We start from the raw sequence: 16390 nt of genomic DNA on the forward strand, positions 1-16390 counted from the left end.
CTAAGTCGAATCTGTTTCCAGTGAGGGTTGGAGTCCGTCAAGGCTGCCCTTTGCCACCAGTTCTGGTCATTACTTTTATGAATAGAATTTCGGTGCAGCCGAAGCATTGGGGGCATCCAGTTTCTGGCTCTTAGCATTGCATCCTCTACTTGTGGATGATGTGGTGTTGTTGGCTTCCTTGGGCTATGACCGCCAACCCTCACTGGAGAGGTTTGCAAGCTGAGTGTGAAGCAGCTGGGATGAAGAACAGCACCTCCAAATCTGAGACTATGGTCCTCTGTCAGAAGAGGGTGGAGTGCCCTCTCAAGGTTAGGGATAAGGTCCTGCCCCAAGTAGAGAAGTTCAAGTATCTTGGGGTCTTGCTCATAATTGAGGGTAGGATGGAAGGGGAGATCAATAGGCGGGTTAGTTAGCATCTGCTGTGGTGTGGACTCTGTACTGGTTTGTCACGGGAAAGAAAGAGCTAACCTGGAAGGCGAAGCTCTCTACTTACTGGTCTATCTATGTTCCTGCCCTCACCTATGGTCATGAGCTTTGAGTCCTGACTGAAAGAATGAGATCCAGAATACAAGCGACCGAAATGAGCTTTCTCTGCAGAGTGTCCAGGCTCTCTCTTAGAGATAAAGTAATCCTGACGCCGGTGACGTTTGGATGCAAAACCTATTTGCAATTGGACAGAATTTGGTCAAATTACTGCCATCTAGCGGCTTGGCATGCTTGGAAATGAATAAAACTACACTATGTGGATTCGGCTAGAAGCATCCATTTATCCATCTATTTGCTATAGACTCATATTTTTCAAAATAAACAAAGCTTATATGGATGGATTGTTTTACACATGAAGAGGGGAGAATTATCCAGGTTTAACTAGCCCTGGTTACGTGTAGACAAGGCCTAAAATAGCACCGGTGATCATAAAAAGGAAGAAAACGTATTCAATATGTTAATGCGTGCATTCTTTGGTGGAGAATAGTCATGTGACAACTTACTCATGTGACAACGAGCCTTGGTCTCTCCTATTCCTTTTATTGTGATGTATGGTTTACTGAATGTTGATTTTTCCATTAGGGACACAATGTTTTGCACCATGTTAGTGTACCTGATGGGATCTTTATACACGCAGGTAATGATGCTTCTTCACATTTTACTGTGTGATGTTTCCAGTATTGACTGCTATGAACTTACATTACTGTTAACTTGAAGGGGTGGTCAACTCAAACATTTTCTGTACAATAAAATGTTCCATGCAACTCCACAAGTCTGAACACAGTATTCAGATTAACTATGCGTTTGTTAAAAATAAATTAAGCAGCGTAACCTGCTCATTTTTTTGTCTCGTCTGAAATTAATATCACAGTTGCTAAGGGCACAGCTACTGGCCATTAATAGTTCAGCTTACCAATGTCACATGACTAAATTAAAACAACATACTGAGCTGTGATTTGGCATAAAAACAGTTTGATGCTACACTGTATCTGCATGGCTGACTAGTATTACATAGTCGTCAATCTTGACACATTTTCAGCATTTCTCTTCAAATTTCAATCAATGTACTCTATTTACAAACATCTCTGAATTCTATTAAGTTACTTTAACTGCCCTTTTCTCTACTCTATATGTATGGTTGTGTAAATCATGTTCCATTACAGTGGATCTCAGAATCACAAAGTAACATTTTGTATACATCACAATGACAAGATATATTGATTTCATTGCATGCAGTACACAGCATATTTTTAATATATGGAAAACAAATAGTGGAGAAGTATTTTATAAATAAATCGAATGTTTGTTCTTGTGATTTGCAGGCTGATGCTGCTGGTATGTATTACTACCCCTTCAAATTTCATTTACACATTTAACTGCTCATATTACAGATATACACATATACGCATACACATATTTTCAAATTTGTTGTGCAGCGACCAAGTTCAAGTTAATATTTCCAATTGCATCATTGGCTTTCCCAACCCAGCAGCCTTACTGTTCTGAGGCTCTTTATCAATGAAACGAGATGACTATATTTTGTATTAATTGGGGTATTTAATTAAAAAAAAATGTTACTGATGTTTCTCTAGGGATATCCTACATTGCTGAAATGTTGGTGGAAAGTAATGTCACATGCTCAGCCCAGACCATCCTGTCAGCCTTGAACCAATCAACCAATCTTCAAGTGACTGATGGGAATGGAACGTTCCACACAGTGATGATCGATAAAAGTGAAATAGTTGCAGGTACATCATGCAAGTTACTGATTAGCTTCTTCTGCCGCATGACAAGCTACCTAACCCTACATCATAATATACAAATAATCCTGGAAAGAGGAACCAACACCAACTGTCCCAATGCAGTATCAATCAGTTGATACTTGGATGAAAAAAACTCAGAAAGTATATCATTCATATTTTGCTTATTATACATTGTACTCCGTATGAAAAAGCATCCTGTGTTTCCCATTCAAGAATGCAAAGTTATTGAAGAGGAATACACGTGCAACTGCTCTGATGGGTACACTTGGAGCAAGGAGGTGTGCTACAATCTAAACTGCTGCAGTGAAGTGACATGCAAACACAATGTTTTGACATTCTCATCAGTCTGCATTGAAAAGGTCCAAGGTAACAGATAACAGGAGTTGCAACTTGATTATTTAAAAAAAAAAAAAATATATATATATATATATATATATATATATATATATATATATATATATATATATATATATATATATATATATATAGTGGACCCCGTGTTACAGCGTCCCTGGCGTATGTATTTTTCATGTTGCGATGTGGAATACTAAGTTTTTTAGCTTTGCAACAAAAAACAACTGTTTGCTGTATTTGTGTTGTCTTACCTCCATCTGCAGGCGTTTTTAGGTAATTGCACTTACTTTCTGTTCTGTTGCCTAACTGCCTCCATGCAACACGTCACTACAATGCCAGTCTGCTATTGGTCAGGGTCTCCTCACAGAGATGCTGGTCTGCTAATGGTCGGCCTCACTCGTTTCAAAATGGCGGAACGGTAAAGCTTTGTTCTATTGTGAGTGGTTACAAAACCTAGGTTCTCACTTTAACATCACTAGCAATCTTGGGCCCCGTAGCTAACCAATTAAAGTTTGAATTAATGACTAAAATGCACAATAAATATGATATTGTATGCACTCACACTAAGATCAAGTCCTTAGCGTGTCGGCATCTTAGTGACACCGTAACGCCGACCAATAGCAGAAGAGCAGCGCAGGCAGTTTGACGAGACCAAAAAATGAGCAATGACCTAAAAATGCCGGAAGATGGAGGCAAAATACCATAAACATAGCCGACCCCTAAGGTCTATACAATTGTTGATGTTGTAAAGCGGTAAAAAATGCCATAGAGAGGGGACAAAGAATGTTGCAGTCCATGTCCTGAAGTGAAAAACAAACAAAAAACATAAGACAGTACCGTCGTAAACCGAGGGTCCACTGTAAATAGATTTATGACAAAACTATCAGTTTGAGAGTCAATCTGCTGCCCTCATAAAACCTTGACCTGTTCTTGTGAAAACTAGCATTTCACCATTATTTACTGCGATAGACTATACTCACTCTTTTATGCGGTGCAGTCTTTGTGAATAGAAGACAAGGAGGACATGTTAGGCAGAAATACAACGAGTGAGGTCAGAACTGAACAAAATCCCTCTTGTCATCTCCACAGTCCACCTCAATGGAATTTCAACACTAAAGGGAACCACATGGGATTCAAACAAAACTAAACAGGTACATAATTTCATCTGCATTGAGTTTAATCACATTCTTATATTTTCTTATATACTTATTCTTATATATTATATATTAGGGATGATAGGGATAATAATAACAATAATAATAATAAGAAGAAAAAGAATAAGAATAATGCAAACGTGCTAGAGAAGTGAAAATGACCATCAAACACCGACAACACATACTATAGTAATCAATGTAATCTATAGTAAGACACTAATACAGCGCATATTATCAAAGTGTTTCCGCAGTACTAGAAGTTTAATTGAGGAGAAATTGTACAAGGCAAGCTACCTTGTTGACAGTGGGCCCAGCACTAGCTTGTTGTGCATGGAAAAGTTGTTAAATGCCACTAGAATGTGTAGATTGGTGTGTAATGTGAAGCGCTGGGATACCATTTCAGTTACCATTTCTATACCCACTGCCATTTTTTTTAAAACTGTGGGACACATTGTCCCAACAAGTTAATATGAATCTAGCATATTAGCCGCTAAATAGGAATTGTATACGTGTGTAAGTGTGCGTGTGTATGGATGTGTGCGTGCGTGGGTGCCTATTATGAAATTTTACTCACCCCCCTCCCCTTTTTTTTTTTTAAAGCTTGAAAGTGCCTTTCAAGGACTTAATAGTTTGGAGCACCTGAACATTAAGAGCTTGAGGTATTGTACTAAAAAAAAAAAAAAGGTTCAATTTTGTTTTTGTTTGAAATAGCTACTTTGTGACATATCATACTGTTGTCTGTTACAATGCGGTACTTGTGGATTGGTATCAAATATCAATATTCCTGCTTTCTGAAGAATTTAAGATCTGCATTTTCATGTGGTTTATTTTTGCAAATGCATAATTTTATATGTATATATATGTAGATTTTCTTTTCTTCTTTTATAAATACTGTATATTTTGATATATCTGATATGTACTGTTTTTTGGAAAGCCCAAACCTTAAAATATCTTAAAAAATGAAAATGTTGCTGCTACCATCAACTTTGTGTTTTTGAGCTTTTCTCAATCTTTAAGGCAATTCAACGACTCTTTGGAATTTGAGGTGGAACTTAGAGTCAAATTTGAAATGGCGAAACTCCAAGGCATTGTGTCAATTTTGGAAGCCAATCTTGGAGCTGTTTTCAAAATCAGCTCTATAGGCAAGTAAAAGTTTGTTGTTGATGTTTGTTCATATCTAATGATGTTTGCGATGGTTTGGTGTTTCTTTGTGCTGAAGATTTACTCAAATATTCTCGAAGTTGCAAGTCAGTTTCTGAAGAGTCCAGTTAAGTTCTTAAACGGCTAACATGGTGAGCACATCAATAATCTGTGATCGCCCTGCCTACTTTATATTATCTAGCCATGGAGGTCTGAGCAAAGCATTCTGGGATGCATTTTAATTCAAATCGGCATTTCGTTAAATGACAATCTCTGATCGGCTCTTAGCCAGGAAATGCAAGATAGAAGTTTTCAAATTCGGCCTCAAAAAGGCATCATTTGTTAAATTAAGGTCAGGAAAACATTGCTTATTACTTGTGGTGTATGTGACACTTCACGTGGTTAAATTTAAACTTTGTTTTAGATAACCGTCAATTAAAATCTTTTTTCAAGTGGTTAAAATGGATGGTTAGATGGATGGACTGCAGGCACTGAAGGCTGATAGAGGGGACATGACTGCTTATTGCAGACTGGTGCCAGGGGAATCCTTCAGGCCAATTTACAGCGGTACTTGTTTGGTTTTAGTATATTTTTTCTAAGGTTTGCCCACCTTAGGATGATTGAGTGATTGTAGGAAAAGGAAGCCTTAAGATTTCATCTTTGGGTCTTGGGCTTTTAGGTCTGAGTGTTGATTTTAGGTTTGATTGTTGTTTTCTTTGGCAAGTGCTTTATTTTTTTCGAGGGCTGGGGGCACTGGGGATGACTTTCTTGAAGGAAGTGATGACGGAAATATTGGAAGTGATGACGGAAGTGTTGTAACATTTGACTGAAGGACCGACAATTACAATTTGGGTAAACTTCCAAAAACGATGGACCAACGACGACAACAAGGGATCACGTACCGCCAGGACTGTAAATGACAAACCAGCAAAAACATGTAAACTGCCGGCCTTTGCTAATATTTATGTGTTTTCTTTCTCTTAGGCATGGTCACCATAGAGTCAACAGAACCTTTTGTTTCATATATGTCTGCATTTAGTCTGAAATGCACTCTAGAAGAGGCATCGGAGAGCTCTCGCTGGAAAATCAGCAGGCTGAATGAGAGTTTTGATCTTAACAATAGCAGTGTGGTCACCCTTGATTCAAACTGTGCCACAAAAGAATATAAATCTTGCACTGCCGTCACAATTCATAAAGCAACAAGCCTCTGGGCAGGTGAGTTGGGAGATTTCTTATGACAATGTCATTAACCTCTGATAGATTAGCATGACTTCCACGTACTTTTGTAAATGTATTTTGGAATAAACCAACCATGCATCCATCCATTTTGTCATTGTTTCAAATTATTGGTGCATGATTGAATTTTCTTCCATGTATCAAATATTCCAACAGAAAAGTCCTGATTTCGAATTCTCTAAGTAACTGCCACACATAATAAAGTATAGCACAGTATAGCATGTTCCAACATTCACTTTCTGTGAATTCCGAAAGACAAATAATAAAATAGGGCACTGGTGTGTATGGCATCTGTGTGCCTGTATGCGCTCCTTGCAAAATCTCAGGATGCTTCTGAATTGGCACCAGTCTGCTCCTGAATTGGCACCAGTCTGCTCCTGAATTGGCACCAGTCTGCTCCTGAGCAGTGCTTGATGGTGGAAAGGCCTAGAGAAAAGGCAGGCTAGCGGATAGCCCTAATAGCGTCACCAACCAGGGAATGACTAGGAATTTATTTTTTGAAGCGGTTTGTAATTTGATTTCCAAAAAAAGTTTTTGCATTGTCAAGACTTTCTGTCTAGTAAATGACACATTTACTTGCAGCCATTTTCCAAGTCTTCCTATTGTTTATTGCAGGCATGTATGAATGTGAATTCACTAGTGGGTCATTTAAGCATACCGCGACGACAAATCTAAGAGTGGCATCCCTGCCTGAAAATATCAGCATGAGAGCCAAACCAGTTACTGTGGACTGCTCGAACAGACAAAGCTCTGAAAATGTTACAGCTCTTATAACTGCCACTATCGATAACAGCGACACCTACAAAGTCTGGTGGCGATACAAAGATGGACATGAAAGGCAACGTAAGCTGAAACATATTATATTATATTATAAGGTGCATAAACCTGTAACTGACATGTTTTTTCTTCTTCTACAGCTAATTCAGATTCATCGGTCTACTATTTCAAAGCTGTAATCAGTTGCCAGAAAGCTATTGAAGGACATTTTGTGACTGTCACCTTTGAAAATGTCAAAGGTCAACATAAAACTGCAAGATTGAAAATTCCTGTGATTTATGGTACGCAATATTCATTTTTTCAGTCTTTCTTTCCACATAAGTTTTTTTTGTTCCTTTCATAAATGTCTAATTATCTAAATAATTGTTTCCTACCGTATTGGTCCGAATACAAGTCGACCTCGCTTATAAGTCGACCCACCCTTTATTACGGTCAATTTTAAAAAACTCACAATGATAAGTCTACTTCTGACTTAAGTGGTTACATAGATCATGGCTGTCCAATTATAACACATGGCTGGTGCTATTAAAATGCTGAAATAACGGTTCATATAGATGTATTTTTTCATCGTATATTGAATAACGTCGTGGTTGGGGGGGGTGGCAGGAGCAAATGCATGTAGACGTAAATGCTGAAACTAAAGTTGCAACAATAAAATTATTTAAAGTTTCAATTTTTTTTGACACAGCTGAATATTCAATATTGATTTGTCCAAAAGCCCTAAAAGTCATCATCACTATCAGGCCAAATAGCTCCTCCCATTTAAATCCCAGAAATCCTTATCTTACTCCTCCTTCCTCCAAACATCCTTGTTACTCTTCCACGGAAAGTCATCCTCTAACCCATCAAATTTGTTTGAGATGTAGGTCCTCGGAGAGAATTTTCTGATTATCTTACTTGGGACGTTCTTTACCCAAGTGACAACTATTGTGAGATCAGAGCGTGGAAGGTTGCCATTCGCTGCTTCTGCCTCCCGTCTGCTGACATCCATGCCGGCTTGTTCAAGCGCACATCCAAGGGCTGAAGGGGACAAGTCAGGCTGTCTTTTCCTTTTCATAATTCCTCATGTCTGCAGAAAAAAAATGATCCATACAGCCTCAATGTTGCCAACAAAGAGGCAATTAGGCGACGCTTGATGAAAGTGAATTTTTTTGATGTTCTGCGCAGACGTTTTAAAACAGACTATATCGAATTAGGGATATATATATATATATATATATATATATATATATATATATATATATATATATATATATATATATATATATATATATATATATATATAATCATTTTAAGCCTTGTAAATGCCATATTACTTATTTCACTTTCTAATTAATGTTATTCAAACACAGACATGTGGAAACATATTGGTCTGTTTGATTTATGTGGTTATAAGTCAGCCCACCCCTAATATGGGGGTTGAGAATGAGGCGGGAAAAAAAAAACTTGACTTGTATAAGGAGAAATATGATGTATGATCTTCTACATTTCTTCCTATATTTCTTTCAAGAGGGTGAGAAATTTTGCAAAGAAGATGGGGATTTGTGGCCCAACACCCCAGATGGAGACACAGTGATTAAACCATCATGTCCAGAAGGCAGAGTTGGCTATGAGTCACGCACTTGTAACGGAAACGAGTGGCAGCCAGTTTTCTCCAAATGTGTCAGCAACCATTTGTTTAACCTTATAAAAGCAGCAGAGGTAACCCATGTTTCGTGCTTTTACAAGCAGCATAATGATGATCAAGCTATACTAATACTGTTACAATCATAACATCCAAATGTTTCGTTTATTGCCAAGGTATCTTAATGTAAGGTTTCACACATCTTTCTTCAGTCAAAACACAATAAGGATAAAGAACAATTCACTTTACATGAACTTATGTTATTTTTCTACTCAGAGGTAGAGGTACAAGATAATTGGAAATGATAAGATAGGGTTGGGCGGAGGAAATCAGGAGCAAGTTTTCACACTCACACGCGTGTGTGAAAACCTGCTCCTACATGTGTGTGTGTGTGTGTGTGTGTGTGTGTGTGTGTGTGTGTGTGTGTATATGGTGTGGTCCTTTTCAAACAAACATGACAAACATCTAGAATACAGTAGTTTAATGAGTTTGTTTTCACATTTCTAGAACTTCGTGAATGGACAAGAGGCCACCCCAGAGGCGGCCATGGGTATTTTTAGAGGACTTCTTAATAGTTCTCTGGTGAATTCAAATTCAAGTGAAAGGATGGCTGACCTTATGGCATCTATCTACATTCTTGAGTTGATGGCCAACGCCTCAGAAAAAATCCCTTTGCAGAATAGTGTCTTATCAGTAAGTGTTTGTCAGTTCTTAACACGAACAAAATATTGTTGGGCAACTGGGTAGCCTTGTGTGTGTGTGTGTGTGTGTGTGTGTGTGTGTGTGTGTGTGTGTGTGTGTGTGTGTGTGTGCGTGCGTGTGTGCGTGCGTACCTGTCCTTGTGTTAACCAATCAGCTCCCTGCTTTCATTGTCCCTTATCCAGGTGTTCCTTGTTGTCTAATTTGTGTGAGTGTATTTAGTTCATGCTTGTTCAGTTCTTGTGGAATTGTTGTCATGCCTGCCTACTTGTCTTTTGTAATGTTTACCCACCTACCTGTATTTTGTAGTATTCTTGCTGTCCTGTTTTTGTCCTGTTTCTGTGAGCTTCTCAGCAATTCGGTCCACAATCCTCATTATTCACACCGCCCCTTCACTCATAAATGTGACAACAGGATAGGAAATTCCATCTCAATTTTATACGCTACACATCTTGTCACTAAACAAATTAAAACCATGATCATTTAAAAAATATGTTCATTAGCACCTTTGCACGGTGGGGTAGGAGGAGTGTCGATGGTGAGGTTGAAGTCAACCATGCTTCCTTTGCTGTAATCATTCCACAATAGCATACATGTAACAATACCCTGAATTGATGTATAAATCATTTATTTACATTATTTATTATCATTTGATATACAGTGATCCCCCCTACTTCACGGTTAATGGGGGGTGTCAACCCCCCGCGAAGTCTAAAACCCGCGAAGTAGGGTATCAGTTCCTAGATTTCTATGTACGCCCCAATATAGCTGCAGTAACCATAAACAATCCTTTTTTAATTATTTTTTTGCATATTTTATTTCCTTTCTCCTATTATTTAACATTAAATTATCCTTATTAACCGTATTGTATATTCATTAAATAACTATTATTACTTAGTTTGTTGAGAATTTGTTCTCAGGACTGGTTAACTGCACCAAGACTCCGATGAAAGAGTACGCAAATCATCACTTGAACTTCACATTTATTTTGGCTCATGTATGGTGTATCATGTAGTATCTGTTGAATAATAAATCAACAATAATCTTAAAGTCAGTAAACTAACATATAAACACTTGCAGAACTTTAATCTGTGAATTTACTGTATTTTTAGCCGATATTAGCGGGTTAGCAACAACTAACAACAACTACTAACTATAAAGTGCAACCTCTACACACACGAACACATAAACAGAATAAACACTCATCGCTTACTAAACATAGGCAGTAGCGTGCGTTATCAACATAAATGATAATAAACTATAAATATGATCTTACGTTGTCATTCACTACGTCACCTTAACGAGCCGAATGACGCACAGAGAACGTAAAACAGGAAACGGAAATGCACCCCGACCCGACAAATTAAAAGCATAAATTTCAAAATAAGAAAAAAATCACAAACTCTAACGCTTGAAGAATTCTTAACATAGTTATTAGCTAATATTACTTAGTTATTTGATGAATACAGTACTATATAATGTACTTTTTTGTCTTTTTCAATTTTTTCCATATTTGTGCATTTTTTTAATTATTTTTTATTTTGAAATATTTTTAATTTTTCCTGGAAAAACCCGCGAAGTACTGAGACCGTGATATCTGAGACTGCGAAGTAGGAGGCATCATTGTATATTTTAAGTAGCACACCGTGCCAGCACAGCTAATAGGGGGCGAGGGAAAATAAATGATTCACAGTCATCCCAGTTATTTATTCTACATTAATGCATTGAACGAATTATAATAAAGGATGAACAGATTGATACATGGATCACTTAAAAAAAAAATAATAGCACTCTCATAACCGTCAAGTTGGAGAGGACCATAGACAGACACCACTTCAATTGTGATCTACAAAATGTCTTGTAGAATGTCTTGACACCCAGAATGCTTTGCCACACATGTACTAATCATACAAACATATAAAAGGACAAGCGCACTGGGTTCCGGCCTTGTTTTTTCTAGGTTGGAACCTTCATGTAAATAAGGGACTTCTGAATCAAATAAAAAGAGAAGGTTTGGAAAGCCTGCTTTAGAGTGCAGTAGAATTATACTTGTGCAGTCCTTCTCTGATCTCATGCATGAGCTGAAAAAGAATGCCTTTTCTCTTTCTTTGTGTATAGTTTCTCACAAAGTGAAACAGGTGAACCTGACATATACAGTATATATAATTTATTTATTTTTTTTGCATTTCAGGACTTCATACAAGCAGCAAGTAATATGTTGGACCAACCCTGGGACGGAGGGAATACCTCAGTTATTAATGACCTGTCTTCAAAGTATCTTGGGGCTGTGGAAAGTTTAGTGAAGAACATCCAAATCAACAGAGGTCAAACATTAACTACTCACAATTTAGACCTCAACTTTTGCCCAGATGCTAACTGTAAAGTGACTATGTTCAATAGCACGGTAATTTTGAACAGGTCACCTGGATCATTGAAAATACTGGCTGTGAAAAATCTGACGGACAAATTGCGAAACAACTTTCTCAACACGACGCCATCACCAGTTTTAATATCTGCAACACTAGAACACAAGGATAAGTCATCTTTAAACATTAGTTTGGACTTCTTCAAGGAGCAGGAGATCTCCGGAAAATCTTTCTGTGTGTTCTGGAACACCACAGGATGGTCAGAAGAAGGATGCAGAGTAATAAGTAGTAGCAGTAACAACACCGTGTGTGTGTGCGATCACTTGACTCCATTCTCAGTTCTTTTCGGATTTGGTGATAAATCATCACAAAGTGTTGATATTCTTACAAAAGTAGGTCTGAGTGTGTCCATTTGCTCCTTGCTTATCTTTCTTCTCAGTCAGTTTCTGGTATGGTCAGCGGTGGTCAAAACAAACCTTTCCCATTTTTATCACACAGCCATGGTGAATATCGCCTTGTTCCTTTTGCTTGCCCACTGCAGTTTCTTGATTTCCTCCTTAACTAATCTCCCAAAGTATCCCCCATGGTGCGAAGTTGCGACTGTCTGCAAACATCTTTTTTTCTTGGCCACATTTTGCTGGATGCTATGTCTGAGCATCGTGCTTGTTCACCATCTGATTTTTGTCTTCAAACCACTTAGCAAAATGGTTTTCACGGTACTCTCCAGCATAGTCGGCTATGTCTGCCCGATATTCATAGTGGTTTCCACCTACATGTATTGTAAAAATAGCAACACACCTTACCACAATGACAAATGCTGGCTAGTTTCTGGAAAAAATATTACAAGTGCCTTGCATTCTTTTATTATCCCAGTAGGAACTATTACTTTGACAAATCTCTGTTGTTTAGTGATTGTCATTATCACTCTGTTAAAGTCTCCGGTCCTCGATGGCTTCAGGGCAGATCACAAGGAAACAGCCAAAAGTATCCTCAAAGCCGTGGTTTTTTTGACACCAATTTTTGGATTAACATGGATCTTTGGATATCTTTACTACGTATTGGACCCCAGTGAGACGTTTTTTAAATTTGTGGACCACAGTTTCTGCTTCCTAAATTCCTTTCAGGTACGTTCAACACATACAAACCTAACCACAGTCCTAATACCATAGATCACGGGTGTCAAACTCAAGGCCCGGGGACCAGATCCGGACCGCCACATAATTTTATGTGGTTCATGAAATGCTGACTTGACTTTAGGTTTCTGGCTGAAATACTAATCTTGCAAGCTGCCTTCAACTTTTAAAATTATGAGGAAAAAAAAAGTTGGTCAAAAATGTTTCTAGTTTGAATAAGGATTAACTTTTTTTAAAAAAATTCGGGCCCCTTGGTGCACTTGAAGTCATTTTTTTTTCTTTTTCAAATAAACTTGTAACCTATATAAACACTGTTAAAAAAGTTAATATTTGTCGAAAGTTTATTTATATTGTTTTTTTTTTATTTATAGTCACCGCGATGAGGGGGGGGTTGCAAAATGTTTTCACTCTCCTGGGGGCCCTTTGCAAAAAATAATTGAGAAACACTGAGTTAATTGAATTTTTTTTATACCTTTGTATTCCTATAAGTTTAATTATCAAATATTCAAATATACAATGAAAATCTAATAAAGACTTTTCAAATTATTGTGTGATATAAGCATATTTAAATATATTGCATGGCAATTTTTCAACTCAAAAAGAAAAAAAAAAGATAAAATTGGACGTTGCGTCTATGTATGCTAAAATAGTGAAAAGGCACCACTTTGCTTGTCCACCTATTCATCATTGCTTATACTTCATTCTTAATACTGTATATTGCGATTAGCAAGGACAGGAACAGCACTAGAAGTTAGCTCCTCCCTCCCTTTAAAGTTCCAGCCGGACCAAGAAAGACCTTCATGGCTTGGAGTTACTTATAATGCTCCTGTGGAATCACTTTACGAAGGCAAAACATTTTAGTGGCAAAACGGTGCCATTTATCATGGTAAATAAAGATGCACCAAATTTTCCTGTTTTGGAAGAGGAAGATCTGTCATGCGCACAAATAAAGGTTATTACATGTAAAAGCAACATTGAGGCATGATAATCATCATCTAACAATTTTACATTTATTTTACATTTATTTTGCTGTTTTTCTTACTGGCTTGCAGGGACTTTCTATTTTGCTGTCAGGCTGTTTTGCAGAGAAAAAGGTTGGTGAACTTTTTCAAAATATCGATTAAACCTACAAATTTTGTATCCAAGGGGACCTAGTCAATATATTTGTGTGTGTACGTTTGTAACAGGTTCGAGAGGAACTGTTGAAGCTCATAATGGTACACTTTTAAATCTTATTTATTTTGAATTATGCCTTTGAATTGGAATATAAAGTGCTTTTCTGCTTATATTCTCAGGTGAATTTGAAAACTCGAAACGAGGTCAAAAAAATATCTTCATGCAGGAAGGGCAAATGAATGTTGAGGTCGGCCACTTCATGCTCGTCCTGACTGACACCATTTTCTGCCTCTTTAATTTTTGTATCTTTTTTTTTTATATAATCTGGGCTATATTGTTTTGTTACTAAGTGTGGCTGAACTGCTCATATTCTTCTCCAAATCAACACCAGATTGCTAAATAAAGATATACTTTACGTCCAGCATAGGGCGGCAGTACAAGAGACAATTGTCATTGTCATTCCTTTCAATACTGTATACAGTACGTATTTGCAAGTTGAATACAGGGATTTCGAGGCATTTTGATAAGCTAAGTAAAGTGCAGTTTTTCTACCGTATCCCTTCATCGTAGTGATTATTTATGGTAGCCCCAGACTGCATCAAAAACCATTTTGTTTAAAAAAAAATATATTTTATAATTATGACAGATATCTGGTGTGTTCTATGTTTTCTATCCACAAGCAGCAATACTGGTAACACAATATCCCAAACTTTTTACGTTTTCCAGTAACGAGTCCAAAGATTATCAGTTACTTTTTCAAGTTGAATAAACTACACAGCTAATCTTTAAAGAGTGCCAAATAAAATGTATTTAAGGTGACATCAAATACAGTAACCTCCCCACCTAATGCAATTACAACAAACTGCCAATGTGTTGCAGCAGTGAGAAAGAACTGACACAAAACTGAACAAGGAAAAGGAAGGGAAACTGTTAGTCACACTATGATTGCAGGTCAAAGTTCTCCTATATACTGTGTATATTTATATATATATATATATATATATATATATATATATATATATATATATATATATATATATATATATATATATATATATACAGTATATATAATCATAAATACATAAATAAAATCACATATACTGTGTACTGTATATAAAATGTAAACATCACAAATTTACCTACAATTTTACACATATTAGACATACATTTTAGACATATTTTTAATTATATATTGTTTTAACTCTTTTCAAGCACGGCCATTGATTCACATTTTTTCAGTTCTATTTGATACAGTAGTTGTTCCATAAATTGACACCTCGAACAGATACACACAATTGCTTGCTTGTGGCGAGCAAAAAAACAAAACAAAACAAACAAAAAAAACAGATAAGCCGCACTGGACTATAGGCTGCAAGGCTTTAAACATGAGGAAAAAGTCACGGCTTATAGTCCGAAAAATACGGTATATATCTATATATAAATATATAGATATATATACCGTATTTTACGCACTATAAGGCGCACCTAAAAACCTTAATTCCTTTTAAACAGCTGATGGTGCGCCTTATAATCAGGCGCGCCTTATACATGGATCAATATTGAGATTGGGATTCGTAGATGGAGAATGAACTGATAAAGTCAGATTTACCTGTTTCTTTTGTGTGTTTACAGTTGAACAAGGTTGGTCATATTGACATTGAGTTATTATGCTATTGAGAGTTTAGAGTTATTACTTGAGTTATTATTGTTATTACTTTGAGTATTACTCTATTGTGATTGAAAAGGTTTTAAAATACATTATGTCATTAATTGAGGGTGCGCCTTAAAATCCGGTGCCCTTATATATGGAAAAGTTTTAAAATATGTCATTAATTGAGGGTGCACCTTGTAATCCGGTGCGCCTTATAGTGCGGAAAATACGGTATTTGTCACACACAAAAAATACAGACAACTCAGCAAAACATAACAATCACACCTGGTTTTGTCACACAAAACAGAGGGCTCACACTTCCCAGCCTCCCTGGTAAAGTCTATTCAAGGGTGCTGGAGGGGAGGGTTCATCTGGAAGTCGAGCCTCGGATTCAGGAGGAGCATTGTGGTTTTTGTCCGGGCCGTAGAACAGTGGACCAGCATTATAGCCTCGGGAAGATCCTCGAGGGTCCATGGGAGTTTGACCCCATCCAGTCTACATGTGTTTTGTGGACTTGGAAAAGGCATTCGACCGTGCCTTCTGGGAGTTCTGTGGAGGTTGCTTCGGGATTACGGAGTACCGAACCCATCTGGTATGTCACGTTTGGTCCCTGTACCACCAATATCAGGGTTTGGTCTGCATTGCACGCAGTAAGTCAAATCCATTTCCAAGGTTGCCCCTTGTCACAAATTCTGTGCATTACTTTTATGGACAGAATCTCTTGGTGCAGCTGAAGTATTGAGGGGGTTTGGTTTGGTAGTCTCAGCATTGCTTCTCTACTCTTTGCAGATGATGTGGTGCTGTTGGCTTCTTCAGTCTGTGACCTCCAACTCTCACCGGAGTGGTTCGCAGCTGACTGTGAAGTGGCTGGGATGATGATCAGCACCTCCA

The 16390-nt window shown here is 37.4% G+C and overlaps 1 protein-coding gene across 1 annotated transcript; it reads left to right on the plus strand.

The window, feature by feature from the left end:
• The first annotated feature begins 1087 nt into the window (after positions 1-1087).
• On the plus strand, positions 1088-14087 carry adgrf3b (adhesion G protein-coupled receptor F3b). The gene is made up of 16 exons (XM_088403968.1): positions 1088-1123; positions 1809-1821; positions 2079-2234; positions 2463-2615; positions 3693-3754; positions 4358-4416; positions 4775-4899; positions 5882-6112; positions 6749-6976; positions 7051-7191; positions 8421-8611; positions 9042-9227; positions 11425-12723; positions 13785-13826; positions 13920-13949; positions 14028-14087. The coding sequence occupies exons 1-16, from the start codon at positions 1088-1090 to the stop codon at positions 14085-14087; spliced, it is 3012 nt and encodes a 1003-aa protein (XP_088260094.1).
• Positions 14088-16390: the final 2303 nt, after the last annotated feature.

Source organism: Hippichthys cyanospilos, chromosome 20, assembly GCF_059441005.1.
Source record: "Hippichthys cyanospilos isolate Australia breed blue-spotted pipefish chromosome 20, RoL_Hcya_1.0, whole genome shotgun sequence".
In the NCBI taxonomy this organism is placed as follows: domain Eukaryota; kingdom Metazoa; phylum Chordata; class Actinopteri; order Syngnathiformes; family Syngnathidae; genus Hippichthys; species Hippichthys cyanospilos.